The 13611-nt window shown below is 38.0% G+C and overlaps 1 protein-coding gene across 5 annotated transcripts in view; it reads right to left on the bottom strand.

Annotated features, from left to right (window-relative positions):
* The window catches only part of WDR7 (WD repeat domain 7), a 359332-nt gene that overhangs the window by 74907 nt on the left and 270814 nt on the right, over positions 1-13611 (bottom strand). For all 5 annotated transcript variants that reach the window (XR_005600425.1, XM_039544674.1, XM_039544673.1 and 2 more), the window contains one exon: positions 1400-1517. Coding sequence is in view for 4 of the 5 variants with exons in the window: in XM_039544674.1 (XP_039400608.1) it covers positions 1400-1517 (118 nt within the window). In the remaining variant the exon portion in view is untranslated. The remainder of the gene's footprint in view (positions 1-1399; positions 1518-13611) is intronic.

Here is a 13611-nt window from a genome sequence, read left to right as displayed (position 1 = left end):
CGCCCAGGAACTCCGTGACAACAGGCATTTCCCATTTTGTATGTGTGCAACTGATTGTTCCTTCCTAAATGGTGTACTTTGCATTTGTCCTTATTGAATTTCATCCTATTTACTTCAGACCATTTCTCCAGTTTGTCCAGCTCATTTTGAATGTTAATCCTATCCTCCAAAGCACTTGCAACCCTTCCCAGCTTGGTATTATCTACAAACATTATAAGTGTACTCTCTATTCCATTATCTAAATCATTGATGAAGATACTGAACCGAATTGGACCCAAAACTGATCCCTGTGGGACCTCACTTGCTATGCCCTTCTAGCTTGACCGTGGCCTTTGTATGAAGCCTTTGAATGTGTTTTAATTATTATTCTGCATACACTCCTTAAAATGTTTGTCCACTTTCTTTACTGATCCTCACTTTCACAAAAAGGGAGGGTCAGGGTGAATAAATGGCCCATCTTGGACTTAAAAATGATATATAACACCAAATGTTATTTTGGACATTTGAAGGCCCTTCACTGTGTACCTCCTTGCCAGTCTTCTTTTGCCAACCCGATGTTTAGGTACAATCACACATAATCAGCATGGTGCAGGACCTGCAGAGGCTGCAGCTGCTTCTAAAATCAGATGCACTAAGGAGATGGGAGGATGACTGGGGTAGAAAGGGGATCCTAGCTTCTATGCTATGCCCGAAGAACCTAGGACTAGATTGGAGAGGCCCCAGAAGAAACACCCAGCACCAAAGATGGGTGGGATGATGAAAGACACCTTCCCAAGAGCACCTTCCTATTTCCCCCCAAAGGAACAAGTGTTAGACTCCCTTCCCCAACAGAAAAATGAGAAAAGGAAAAATCCCTGAACCTGAGTAGCTTGGGCAACAGAAGGAGAAAAATGAGAGCAGAATTTGCTCCTTAAAACACCAAATTATTTCATCCAATAATGTATGTCTGCTGGACCAAATCCCGAAAGCAATGCTCAGTATCCATTCAGTCCTGAATTATGCAGTATTTGCATTGCCTAGGTAAAGGCTAAGAAAAAAACCTAGTAAGTCCTTTGGGATTTTGCCCACCGCTCTATATATGAATTGAAAGGTTACACACCCAGTACATCAGGACACAATTTCAACTCATCAAGTGTCCTGGTGTATCAGTTATCAAGATATCGCTGCATAATGTGTGTGTTGCATACCACCAAATATTTAAAAATGATAACCCATTTTGTTTCCCCAAAAAAGCTAAATTGTGGGGCGGTGGTAAAGGAGATTTGACTATTTTTTATTTCTGTCTGCTAATACTGGAGCTGAAAAGCATTAATATAAAAACCAACCAAAAAGTTTGTTGCACGCTGAGATCATTATTCTTTTGAAAGTGCAGTTCAGTGAACATTGAAGTTTTTCTCACCTCCTTGGCGATAGTTGTTATGAAGGCGGGTGGTCTGGCAGTGGCAATGAGTGAGAGAGCATGTCGTGCAGAGCGGGCGGAGTCAGCTGCTGGACTCAGAGGCAGCCCCATTGTGATGCTAAACAGGGATCAGACAAAGAGGGGAAAAAAGAAAAGAGGCATTAGAAATATAGAGTGAAAAGATTAGACACAGCTTATAATGTCAGTTCAAGGTCAACGGGAGCACTCAAACAGTTAGAATATAATGGACTTCCAACAATGAGCAGTGATTAGGAGTCAGGGTGTTCTGGCATCAAATACAAAATCGAATAATTAACCATGAAGATTGAAAACAGTATGTGCATCTGTCCAAAGTGGTAAAAAGGCCTTGTTAACAAATTATCTAGCTGTAGTACTGAATACGTATCACAAAACCTGGGACAAGGCAAATAAAGAATGTCATATGAAGTATTTTTATATTTTATTGTTTAGCAAAAGTTTAGAAGTAGCTTGAAAATACAGCTTTTGTAGTATTACTATTCAGTTTGGCTAAGCACTTTTAACTAGTTGGGAGAAGGGGAAGAAAGAGCTTCTAGAGGCATTGAAAATACTGAATTCATTCAATTTGGTTTCCTGTGTTGAATGAATCACTTTGTTTTAAAATACTGCAAGTGCTATTAAGACAAAGACAGACTCACCTATCAGCAATCCCTATTTATGAACATCACAGGCGTGGCAGAAGTTCAACACACATTAAGGCAAGATTGCTTTTTCAGAGCATATGCAAATGAGCAGCACTGACTGGCTGGTGACTGATTTTTAGAACAACTTCTCCGCCTTAAAAAATTTACATCTTAGCTGTTGTTCCTAATTTGCATTATACATATATACGAATGCCAAGTGTTAATAAAACTACGATTTTTCATTAAAGTAAGTGTCATTTAAGTGCACATTGAGAACAAGAGATGATTTCTGTTACATAAGAAGAGGTGAATTCTACAGCTTTCTCCTCTAGCAATGTGATTTCGGATGCGTTAGCACTTTAAGAGATGCATAGGAGATAAAAATATATTAATTTAAATCTGTCCAGGCCCAATTAAGTAATTTTATCAAGCTTCATCTGTAATTTAAATTATACACGATTTGATTCTAAATACTTAGTGCTGAGGACAACCTCAATATGTTAAGTCATGGCTCATTAAAATATTCAATTAACTTATTATAAAGCAATACAAAATTATCACAGTGTCTCTTTGGAAATACAACCAGAGGCCCAAGCCTGCAGCCTGTACTCATGTGAGCAGTCACACTGCTTTCAATCAGATTACTCACATGAGTAAGGGCTCCAATTGAGTTATGATTGCAATCATTTTACACAACTAATGTCATTATAACTGATTAACAAAAAAACCTTCTTTCTAAATCCTTAACATAACATACATGCATTTAGAGACTCTGGGTCGGATTGTAACTGTGCCAGAACTCCATCAGTGCAGCTGATTGGTGAGGTGGTAAAGGTAGCTGACATCCACCATTGCGCTTTTCTGATCTCTGGGGTTGCTGGGGGCCGGTTCAGCCTTTAGAGCAGCCTCAAGTAAGTTAGAGCAGCCTCAAGACTACTCTAAACTATATACAGCCGCAATTGTCTTCTGTGGAGCTGTTTCATAGCAGAGAATCTCTCAGTACAGTCACAGCCCGGCCATGTCCCTTTCATCCCCTACATCCTGCTGGAGTGGCACAAAGCTCCCTTATTAGCGGGCAGGATATGGCTCATTATTGCTGTTCGCTCTGACTGCAAATGAGAGAATGCCGAAGATCATCCCAAACAATTCCATTAACTCTCACATCATTTAGATTTTATTCATGTCACATCTTACCAAAGACACACATTTAGAAATGTTAAGAATTTTAAGACTTGTTTTAAAAAAAACGGTAATATATAACATGTTATCTGATTGTACATAATATGCAAATCCTAGGTAGAGTCCAACTCCACAAGCCTCAAAATGACAGGAAAGAAGGCATCAAAACCTTTGCTCAAGCTCCAAAAAATATGCAACTTAGTCTATCAACTTGTTTGGCCCCATCCCAATAATGTCTGAGTAGGGATGTTAATGTCTGATATCTTCTGATATACCAGGCTAAAAGAAGGAATGATTTCTAATTCTTCAAAGCGGTATTTATAGCACAGTTAAAAATGTTTCTGGACCAGATAACATGTTTCTCAATTCTGGTCTTTAAATAAGTATAACTGGGAAGGGGGCTTGGAGTAAATGTACATTTTGAGAGACAGGGAGGAAGGGATGAAGTATACCTCTCAACAGCCTAACAAGAGAATGTGTGAACAAAAGTGGAAAAAAGGATACAAACAACGTGAAATGTTATTTTCTCAATGAAGAGAAGATCTCTCTTTTTGAACTATGCTTAGGTCAAATATTTCCAAGAAAAGTAAGATTTAAAAAAAAATCTATCCTGTTTAATTCTCTCTTCTGCTCATGTTTTATACGGAATATAAGCTATGAACTGTGGTATAAAAGCAGTTGGCATGAGTTTGGGATGGCCAATTACTTATAAGTGACAAAGCCACAAATACACGAGTGCCATTTAAACCTTTATTCCACAACACTAAGTATATGCCCTAACTTTAGGAATATTTTAGTGGGTTTAAAAAAATTATTGGAACTATTTTTTCATCTGTAAAAGTACGTGCTTTAGTTACTGAGCGTTCTCTCTCATGTTTTGTGCAGGAAGTGAGTGCCAAGACTGGTGTCAAAATTGTTTCATATTCTTAGTTATTTCCATTTGTTTTTCATTTTCCAGAAAAAATGTTCAGTGGTACAAAGCTCCTCTTGAACTGCACTTAACAACTTTGATGGTAACAATGAAGTTTTTTTATTTTAGATTTTTGTGTATGGTAAATCTATGATATAACAGGATTGCACACTTGTAACTTACATATGAAAAAGTATGAAAGACCAGCCAAGCATCGATTAAAGCTTTCTCTGACAAGTGAGCTATTTGAGCCACTGTCAAACTATGTAGCAGCAATACATGGATAAATGATAAGCATTAGATTCAACAAAAATACATACGATCTTGCTCATCATTTTTATTCACCTCATCTTCTCTTATTTCATCAACATACACAATAAAATAATGACTATAACAATTAACGTACTTCTCAAAATAGCACTATATCGATGTCCCTGTTACCTTTTATTTGTGATAGCTCTTTGAATAAAACTAAAAATCATTTTGGCATTTTTGCAGACTACTGAGTGATGAAAGCATATTAAAAACTAGATTAACAATCTAATCCTAATGTTGTTATCTAGTAACCCTGGTCTGGTCCCTATGTGTATTCATTGAAAACTTCAGAAGCATAGTTCAGCAAGGATTCACATGTTTCTGTCAGGAATATTTTTCCCTCTCAGTGTTTGGTAAGGCATGCATTTTCCTGAAAAGCAACAGGTTTCTTGTTAATTCATTTACAACACTCAGCTGTGGTAGTATGTGGCCAGAGATTAACCCCCTCCCGCAGCTGGTCTGTATGTCTTCTTTCAGAGCTAAAGCTGTGCGTGATGGAACAGGCATATTGCACCAAGACCACAGAAAAAAAACAAAGGCAGATTCAAACCTAGCATTCGCAAGGAAGCACCTTGTCTCTTATATCCAGATTTATTCTTTTATAGGGGAATTTCATTCTTTCCACATCCTTAAGATTAGTACATGTGTACTGTCCCAGCCAGATACGCATTTCGATCACACCTTAAACAGTCATTTGTGTAAACCATAGTGCAGACAAGCTATTGATGGAGTTTTACAAAACTGATACTGACCCATCCTACCACAACACATGCCTATCTATTGCCGGTGGCACTAAGGGAGCTCAAACTACTCTATTTTTACCCTCCCCCCCCTCAGTAAATTTGATTCAGAGTACAAATATGTTGTTTATATTATTTATTTAAATTTATACAATGAATAAAAAAGCCGCCTATTCAGGGCTGCTAGCAAGTGTAGCATATGTTAAAAATTCAGTCAAACTGGTACAAACAGGAATAAATCCAACCGCCTCCCCCAAACTGGGAAACATCCAGCCAAATAGAAAATATCTATACATTAATATAGTGGGTCAAGATTTATTGCCTGGGTCCCATTGGCAGAAAGTCTGCCTGGAGTTGAGGTTTAGCTGCAGACTTGAGCTGCTAAGCCAGCGGCCAGATGATGGCTGACACAGCCCACAAGCGCGTAGAAAGCACATCTCCCTCACAGCATCCGCTGATGGGACTTGTGGAGCTCTAGCTGGAGTTTAAAGCTGCTTTCCCACAGGGGAGACTTCCCAACTTGTGGGAAACTGCTTCTAAGGACACAGCTGGTGAATACGGTGGGAACTAATCAAACCCAAAATTTACACCGTACCCCAAAATAAACATAACAGGAGTCTGTGTGGCTGAAGTTGAGACTGCTCATTGTGGGTATGCTAGAGGGGAGGGGAGAGATTAGATTCCCTTGGCCTCATGTTCCTATGCAGGAGACCACTATAAATTTGTTGCAAGCTTTAGGGAATGTAAGGGACCAGCACTCTGCCCCAGAATAACCATGCTTGGCTACAGCAAGCCCTAGCAGGCCAGCTCTGCAGGAGTGCAGACTACATTTTAAAGGTGTATCAATAAGTATTTTTTCATTGAACTTACTTACTCCAATACCATAGTGCCATACGAAAGATCTGTTCTGAACAAAGGCATGAAGGATGGCAGAGCAGTTTTGTCTGGGATGCTCTTGGGCCTGCACTGACACGGTGGTGGTGGTAGTGGAAACTAGGTAGATCTGAGACTAGCTGATATTGCTTCAGCTAATCTCCGGCCTTCATGCTTCTGGGAGAAGGGAGGGTTGGCAGATGACAGAGCCAGTGCCCTGAGAGCCAGTGTCATGGAAGAATGGGCAGGAACATTTTGGGAGGACTAATTGCATGACAGTAGCTGCAATACTTGTTTTTCCTGTTCATCCTGGCAATGCAATCATGCAGAGTGACTGGATGCAAATATATAAGTGCCTTTATATGGCACTTGCATTTTCCAGGGTCTTTACAGACATTACATGTTCTTCACATACTCCAGTAACCGATGGACTTCATTATTATTCTTACTTTATAGATGGGGAAACTGAGGCAGAGCAGTTAAGTAATTCTGTCAAGGCCACAGAGGAAGCCTGTATCAGAGCTGTGCCAGAGTCCATGGGTTATAATCCTGCATTCAGACTAAGGCTACTCATCCCTCATACACAGATGCATACTAATAAAAATGCATATTTTCAATAAATAAAATGTTTCTGTATCTCGTATATTTTTTCTTTATTTAGTTAAGTTTTATTAGATAATGCAAACTGTGTTATACAAAACAAATATTTTCAAAAAATCAGGCCAAGATTTATTTCAGTAGGGATTTAGGACACAAATGCAAGCTCTTACCAAGCAACACTGAAAGAACACAAGTCCTTAGTTAGTTGCTGGGAGCATAACAAAGGCTCTGTTGGGTTACTGGACAACAGCAGATCTTAACCTGTGGGTTGCAACCCTAAAGGTTGTTGCTGGCAGATTTCTGTAGGGTTGTAAAGCTGGTCCCTTTTTCCTGCTGGTCAGATGCCATAGGTCAGAACTTTGCCTTGTCTTAAGCATGAGCGAATGGAATACTGATCATAGAAGTGTGCTGGTATCAACCAGGGAAACTTGCACTTGAGAGGAACTCAAGAATACAACACTCCTTCTCCCAAGGGTGAGAAAGAACACTGAAGGGTTCCCTCCAGCTCCTGAGGAACCCGGGAAGACAGGTGAAAAGGCTGCGTGTAAGGGAAGGTACTATGATGCAGGATGGAGTTTTATCGGCTCAACACACATTAGTAGCAAAGAGGGGGGCAAAGAGAAAGTGGAGCCCTCATCTCGCAGGAGGGAGAAGAAAATCACCTACTCAGAGCTACCAGATAGGATTTTTTAGGATGTGAAATCCAGGGGCAGGAGGTGGGGAAGAAGCATCTAAATTTTGGGTCACAGGAGGAGAAGGCTTTTTACAACTAAAAGTAAAGATGCTTCCCCATGGGAACATGGAGCCTTCTTGAACACACACAGATTTTACATGTGCATTTCCTCCATCTGAGAGGATGAGATTTACATTAAAAAAATGAACAAGTATCCAGCCATTGGAAGCTTTAATTTACTTTAATTTCCAGTTAACTTTTTGAAGCTTTGGGGAGCTCAGCTCTGCAAAAGAAAAAGAAGCAAAGAAGGATGTTCAGGACTACAGTGCACTTGAAGGTAACATGAAGAACAGAACGAGAGGGAGAGAGAGACTTTAGGGTAACACAGAAGAGGCAGATGGATTAAGGAAAAGGGAATAACTCTCAATTTCTTGGCTTTTGTAAGGTGAAGTTAGACGCAAAGTTTGATTACTGCGTTTTTACATCAGCATGAATAATTGGTTTGGCCGCTATCTAATGTTGGTAGTCCATCGCTGATGATGAAGATGATATTGTTGCAATTCTCATCTATGGCTACGCATATGAATCTGAAGTCTGAACCCTGATGCACAGTCAGACACACTGAGGGCATGGGAAGTCTGTATCTATGATGTTCGATTATGCAGCTCTCTGGCCCCTGTCGTGCAGACTGGAGATGATTTTGTCGACCCCCCTCAAACCTGTCACATGCTCATCTTGTCAGAGACCACCAGAGAGTCCTATTCTGAGCCATTTGCTCGAGTTCTTTGAGATTGACGCAAGCCTACAGAAGACTACTCTATGCCCCTATCTAACAGCCAGCTATCAAACTTCAACAGTGCAGTAGTTTACCATTATTTCTAAAACAGCCTAGTCAACTGCACAGGATTAAAAACATGAAATTTCAGTATAAAAACAGTGTTTATTTTGTTCCATATTTCTGTATAAAAAGAGTGACCAAGAGGGAAACCAAACCCCTAAACTCTCAGATTCCACTCAGACAGTCAGTAACACAGAGGAACACCAAGCCATGTTCTCCTCCAACCTTTTATCAGCCATGAAACCATGACCAGGCTAGTAACCTTCTGCAAGAGAAATTACAAGGATGTGATTTTGCTTTGGGTCTTTCCCTGCTTTAAGGATGAAGCATGTGGCTTCTTTTGTGTCCCTTTCCTCCTGTAGCCGTTAGGTCAGACAGATACTTTTCAGAGGACGAAATGCTGCTGTACAAAAGGGATTGAGGGAAAAGCCAACACCCAGCAATTTTCTGTCACTGTGGCTTACACTGCCAGACTGACACCATGACACAAGAGAATGGGAAGAAACCGGGGGACCTATATTTCTGCAACATTGTAAAGAAAAGTCTAATTTAATTTACTCTTTTAAAAAGCAGTCTCTTGCTTACATGAACAGGGCTGACTTGATGGCAGAATAAAGAGTCAGGCATGAACATTCCCACATGGCATAACAGCATGGACCTTGGAACTGTTTTGCCTTCCTGGGCTGTTGAGAACACAGGTCACCTGGGCATATCCCACTGATCAACTGCCCATGAATGCTGAATTGCATGAGTACTGATAAAAACAACAAGGAGTTCAGTGGCACCTTACAGACTAACAGATTTATTTGGGCATAAGCTTTCGTGGGTAAAACACCTCACTTCTGTTGCATCTGAAGAAGTGAGGTTTTTTACCCACAAAAGCTTATGCCCAAATAAATCTGTTAGTCTGTAAGGTGCCACCGGACTCCTTGTTGTTTTTGTGGATACAGACTAACACGGCTACCCCCTAATACATGAGTACTGATGGAGCTCAGTACTTCCTATTTTATAATTCTATGTCTCTATCTTTAGTCTGAATTTCAGCTTAATGCGAATTTAAAGGTTTAAAAAACTAAGCTTATAATTGAAATGGTGACAGATCCCTTGCTACTTCCAGGTTTAAAAGGTATTTTTGTAGCCCAAATAGATGGAAAGTCATCTAAGCATCTTTAGAAGCTTTCTCTGTTCTACAGCTCATGTTCTTCCTTTTTTCTAAATCCCCAACTATCAACTACAAAGGTTACATTCTAAAACTATTGCCCTATATTTGCAAACTATTCAGGCCCTTTAATTTATGCTGCATTTTCACCATAGAACAAAAAAACTCCTCTAATCATGATCAACTAAAACTAAAAAGGGACTACTTAATTATTTGTACCGTTTATACATACACACGTTGAAAACAATACAATGTTTGTAATGTTTTATCAACATTTGAGAAGTAATCCAAATCAAACTGCGTTTTTTAATTCAAAGAAGAAAAATTATGGACAGCAACAATCCCTACAGTCCTCTATGCCTAGAAATCAAAGCCTAATTAATTCTAGAAAAATACTCTTAATCCTCATGAGTGAGCAGTTCCACTCAGCATGGTTAAAATAGTGTAATCTTTAGTGTGCATGTGTGTGTTGGGGTGGGGGGGAAGGAGGGCTGGACTAGAAGGGTGGACGAGTTATCCAAAACTCTGCAGCACATCTCAGCTCAGAAATGTATTTTATTCAGCGCAACAAAGAAGATAAACACTGCATGTGTTTTTTTCTTTGTCAATAAATGCGAAGTGAATTTTTTTTTAAAAGCACAAGCTTGACATAAAAGCTCCTTCAAAAACTGTGCTTAACATCCCAGACAGAAGCAAGGCAGCTGTGCACTGTTATTGTGTACACGGTAAATCAGGCACAAAAAGGGGCAGCTCAGCAGGGCACCAGGAGGGTAAGATGCATACTTAACCCCCTGTACACATTGTTGCTCCATTTCTTTCCATCTTAGTCCTTCTGAAGTCAGTACTGTACCTGTCATGGATGTAACAGGCCATTTTCAATCTAAATCTTGTTATGGATTAATAAGCAAACACTTTCTCGCTTATTATGCAATTTATCATGATGAAAATTGCATTGGGCTCCTCAAGGCTACATGCTGATACATTCATTTATTCTGTGCTCTGTGTATAGAGAGCCATACTAATCTTTATGACAGCTAAGGAGGTAATAGCAAGACTAAAATTACTTTCTGAATAACTGTACTTGCTCAGTTTATATAAAAGTTTACATTTAAACACAGTATACCTTACCTGAAAATTTTTAAAACCAGACCAAAGGGCATAAAATATTTACATTTTATCTTCTAAAAATCAAACTAAGTTCAGACAACAATTATTCATCTTATTCACATATTTTTCCATGTTAAATGGTACAAACCCACTCATTCTTTAAAATTTGTTTGGCCGATGTCTAAAAATATGCTATACAATAAGCTATCAATATTTATCTATAAACAATGCAGAAAGAAGTTAGTCATCTGAAGACAGACACAGAATGATGATTAGATGCATTTATAGAAGCAAGGCGACCTGCAGAGTTCATTATTGTCCACATTTTCTTAAATAGTTCACAATGATTACAAGCCACTGATACTGCAGCAGTCTTGCAGAACTGCAAGTGAAATATAAAATGTAACACAAGAATGAATTCCATTTTGATACTAAAGAACATAGATTGTGAAAGTATACAGTGGTGGTTTAATATTCTAGGAATGTTATTTCTACTGGTTAGATAATCAATTATTTAACAAAAACAGATTAAGAGTACCTTTAAAATATCTAATTGAAATACTGTGCATTTTTTATTTTATAGGGTTTATATTATCACCATGATTTTTTTTTTAATCTTTTTTCTCTTTTGGTACACCACTAAGACATAGTGGACTATACAGCTAGATGAACAACTGTCATTAAGATTTTTGCAAATAATGGACTTAGAATTAAATGTTAAATCAACTAATCATTTTAAAATATTGTGGTAGATTTGTTTATAATTTAATTTTTTGTTAACACAGACATGTGATCTGAAGATATATATACAATATTATTTATGATGATCAAAAATGTATAATCTCACAATATATATAAATACCAGTTTATAAGTTAAACAGTATACTGCAATTTCAAGGCACTGTGCAGACAATGCATGCATCAAATCATTTATTAATGTTTTTTCAGTACTCATCTCTCTCATGTTTTAAAATATATCCAGAAACCTTCATGGTATCAGCAATATGATAGAAAAAAAAACAATTATTGAAGAGAAGGCCTGCAGCTGTATGGATAGCAGAATACCATGGATATCAGCAATAAGATGATAAAAAATACTAATTACTGAAGAGAAGACCTGCACTTGTATTTCTTATGAGCAACAGTATGGTAATATTCATTCTTAAATTAGGATGGTAACACGATGCTGACTTATCTATGACATTTGTATTTTCAATTTCTGAAGGTTCCTTTCAGTTTAAATCCTTAGCTAGTCAAAGTGCAAAATTCAAAATACTGTACATTCTTTTTGTAGTAGTGAAATTTTTTCCCAATTGTTAGTCTAGTTTACCATTTAGCACTTAAGGCTGAATATTAAAGTATTTGCAAGGATAAAGGCCTATATTTTTGTGTGAAATTGTTCCATTCAATATAAAATGTATATTAAAAAATACAAGTTAGTATTTACAACTTGTAAACTAAAAATTGATAATTTGGGTATGCTGATCAAAGGTCCTAAGGACCAGATCCTCATTTGGTGGAAATCAGCAAAGCTCCATTGAAGCTATGCCAGTGTATGGCAACTGTAGATCTGGTCTACACACTTTACTGAAACACACCTTATAAGCAGAATTTAAAATACTGAGCAGTTGAAGTTTAAACTTTCAATACATTAAAATATAAAATAAACAAAGAAAAAATAATGTTTTTATTCCAAGTGATATATCAGTAATTATATCTTAATTTTGAGTCAATGATATTTAACGGTCATTTGCAGTTATATTTCTTTTAACACTGATTTTTGTATCAAATAAATACTATAACCCTTAATTTGTAGTTGCAAAAGAACTACAATACAGACACTTCTGAAAATATTCTAGATACCATTTAGAGGATAAAATGAATATTTACATATTTCTCCCAGAGTAGGAAGCTGATATTTTGTCACAGTTAGGGGTTTATTTATTTATTTCACAGGATTCATGTAGCTATGAATGGAAACTAACCTTATCTCAATAGACAGCTGACGTATAACCACTAATATTATCCAGTATTAGTTATTAATTATTATTATTTTGTTTTTAGACAGGAAAGAGCACAGACAATATGAAATGTAACAATTCAGTTATATCTAATACACAAACAGACCACTCTGGCTGCTTGTTGTATCAACTGTAATTTACTTAACTAATTATAAATATACAATAGAATTTCTCTTTTCCCATATTTGTTTTGTATAACACAGTTTGCATTATCTAATAAAACTTAACTAAATAAAGAAAAAATATACGAGATACAGAAACATTTTATTTAAAATCTATTCGGAAAGATATTTAGGATAAATCTCAGACAAAATAATTAATTTTACGACAACAAACACTAACAGTGTAAAAAAGAAAAAGGCCCATTTCTGCAAAACCCTTCTAAAGATTATTCATATGACAATTGATATTTCTGATAGAAAGGCCTCTGGGTAATAAAATAATATTGAAATCATGCCTTAACAATAAATAATTATATCTATATATGTATGTATAAGTATATGTGTACGTGTGTATCTTTTTATATATATATAATGCCTTAATAAAAAATAATTACACACACACACACACACACACACACACAGAGGCACATCAAATTACAAGAACCTAATTTCCCATCCCCCCAGCATAGAGGTCCAGATTTGGCCACCCTTATTTCATGAGTCATTTCATAGTTATATATTTTATCATAATTATTTCAAATGGGATAATTAAAGAGTAAGGGACTACTCAGTGCACGTAAAAATGGTAGAATCTGGCCTGTGATCATTGAAACAACCCTGCACAAACCATACATACACCTCTACCCCGCTATAACGTGACCTGATATAACATGGGTTCGCATATAGCGTGGTATCAGCTGAGCTCTGACGGCGCTTTAAAGGGTCCAGGGCTCTGGCTGCTGCAGGGAGCCCCGGGCCCTTTAAATCACCGCTGGAGCCCTGCCGCCACTACACCAGGGCTGCGGCAGCGAGGCTCGTGCGGTGCTTTAAAGGGTCCAGGGCTCTGGCTGCTGCGGGGAGTCCCGGGCCCTTTAAATTCCGCTGGAGCCCTGCCACTGCTACCCCAGGGCTGTGGCGGTGGGGCTCCACCGGCGATTTAAAGGACCTGGGGCTACCCGCAGCGGCTGGAGCCT

This window comes from Mauremys reevesii, linkage group 6, assembly GCF_016161935.1.
Source record: "Mauremys reevesii isolate NIE-2019 linkage group 6, ASM1616193v1, whole genome shotgun sequence".
NCBI lineage: Eukaryota > Metazoa > Chordata > Testudines > Geoemydidae > Mauremys > Mauremys reevesii.
The sequence above is the reverse complement of the archived record's forward strand: the minus strand, read 5'-3'. Positions and strand labels throughout refer to the sequence as shown.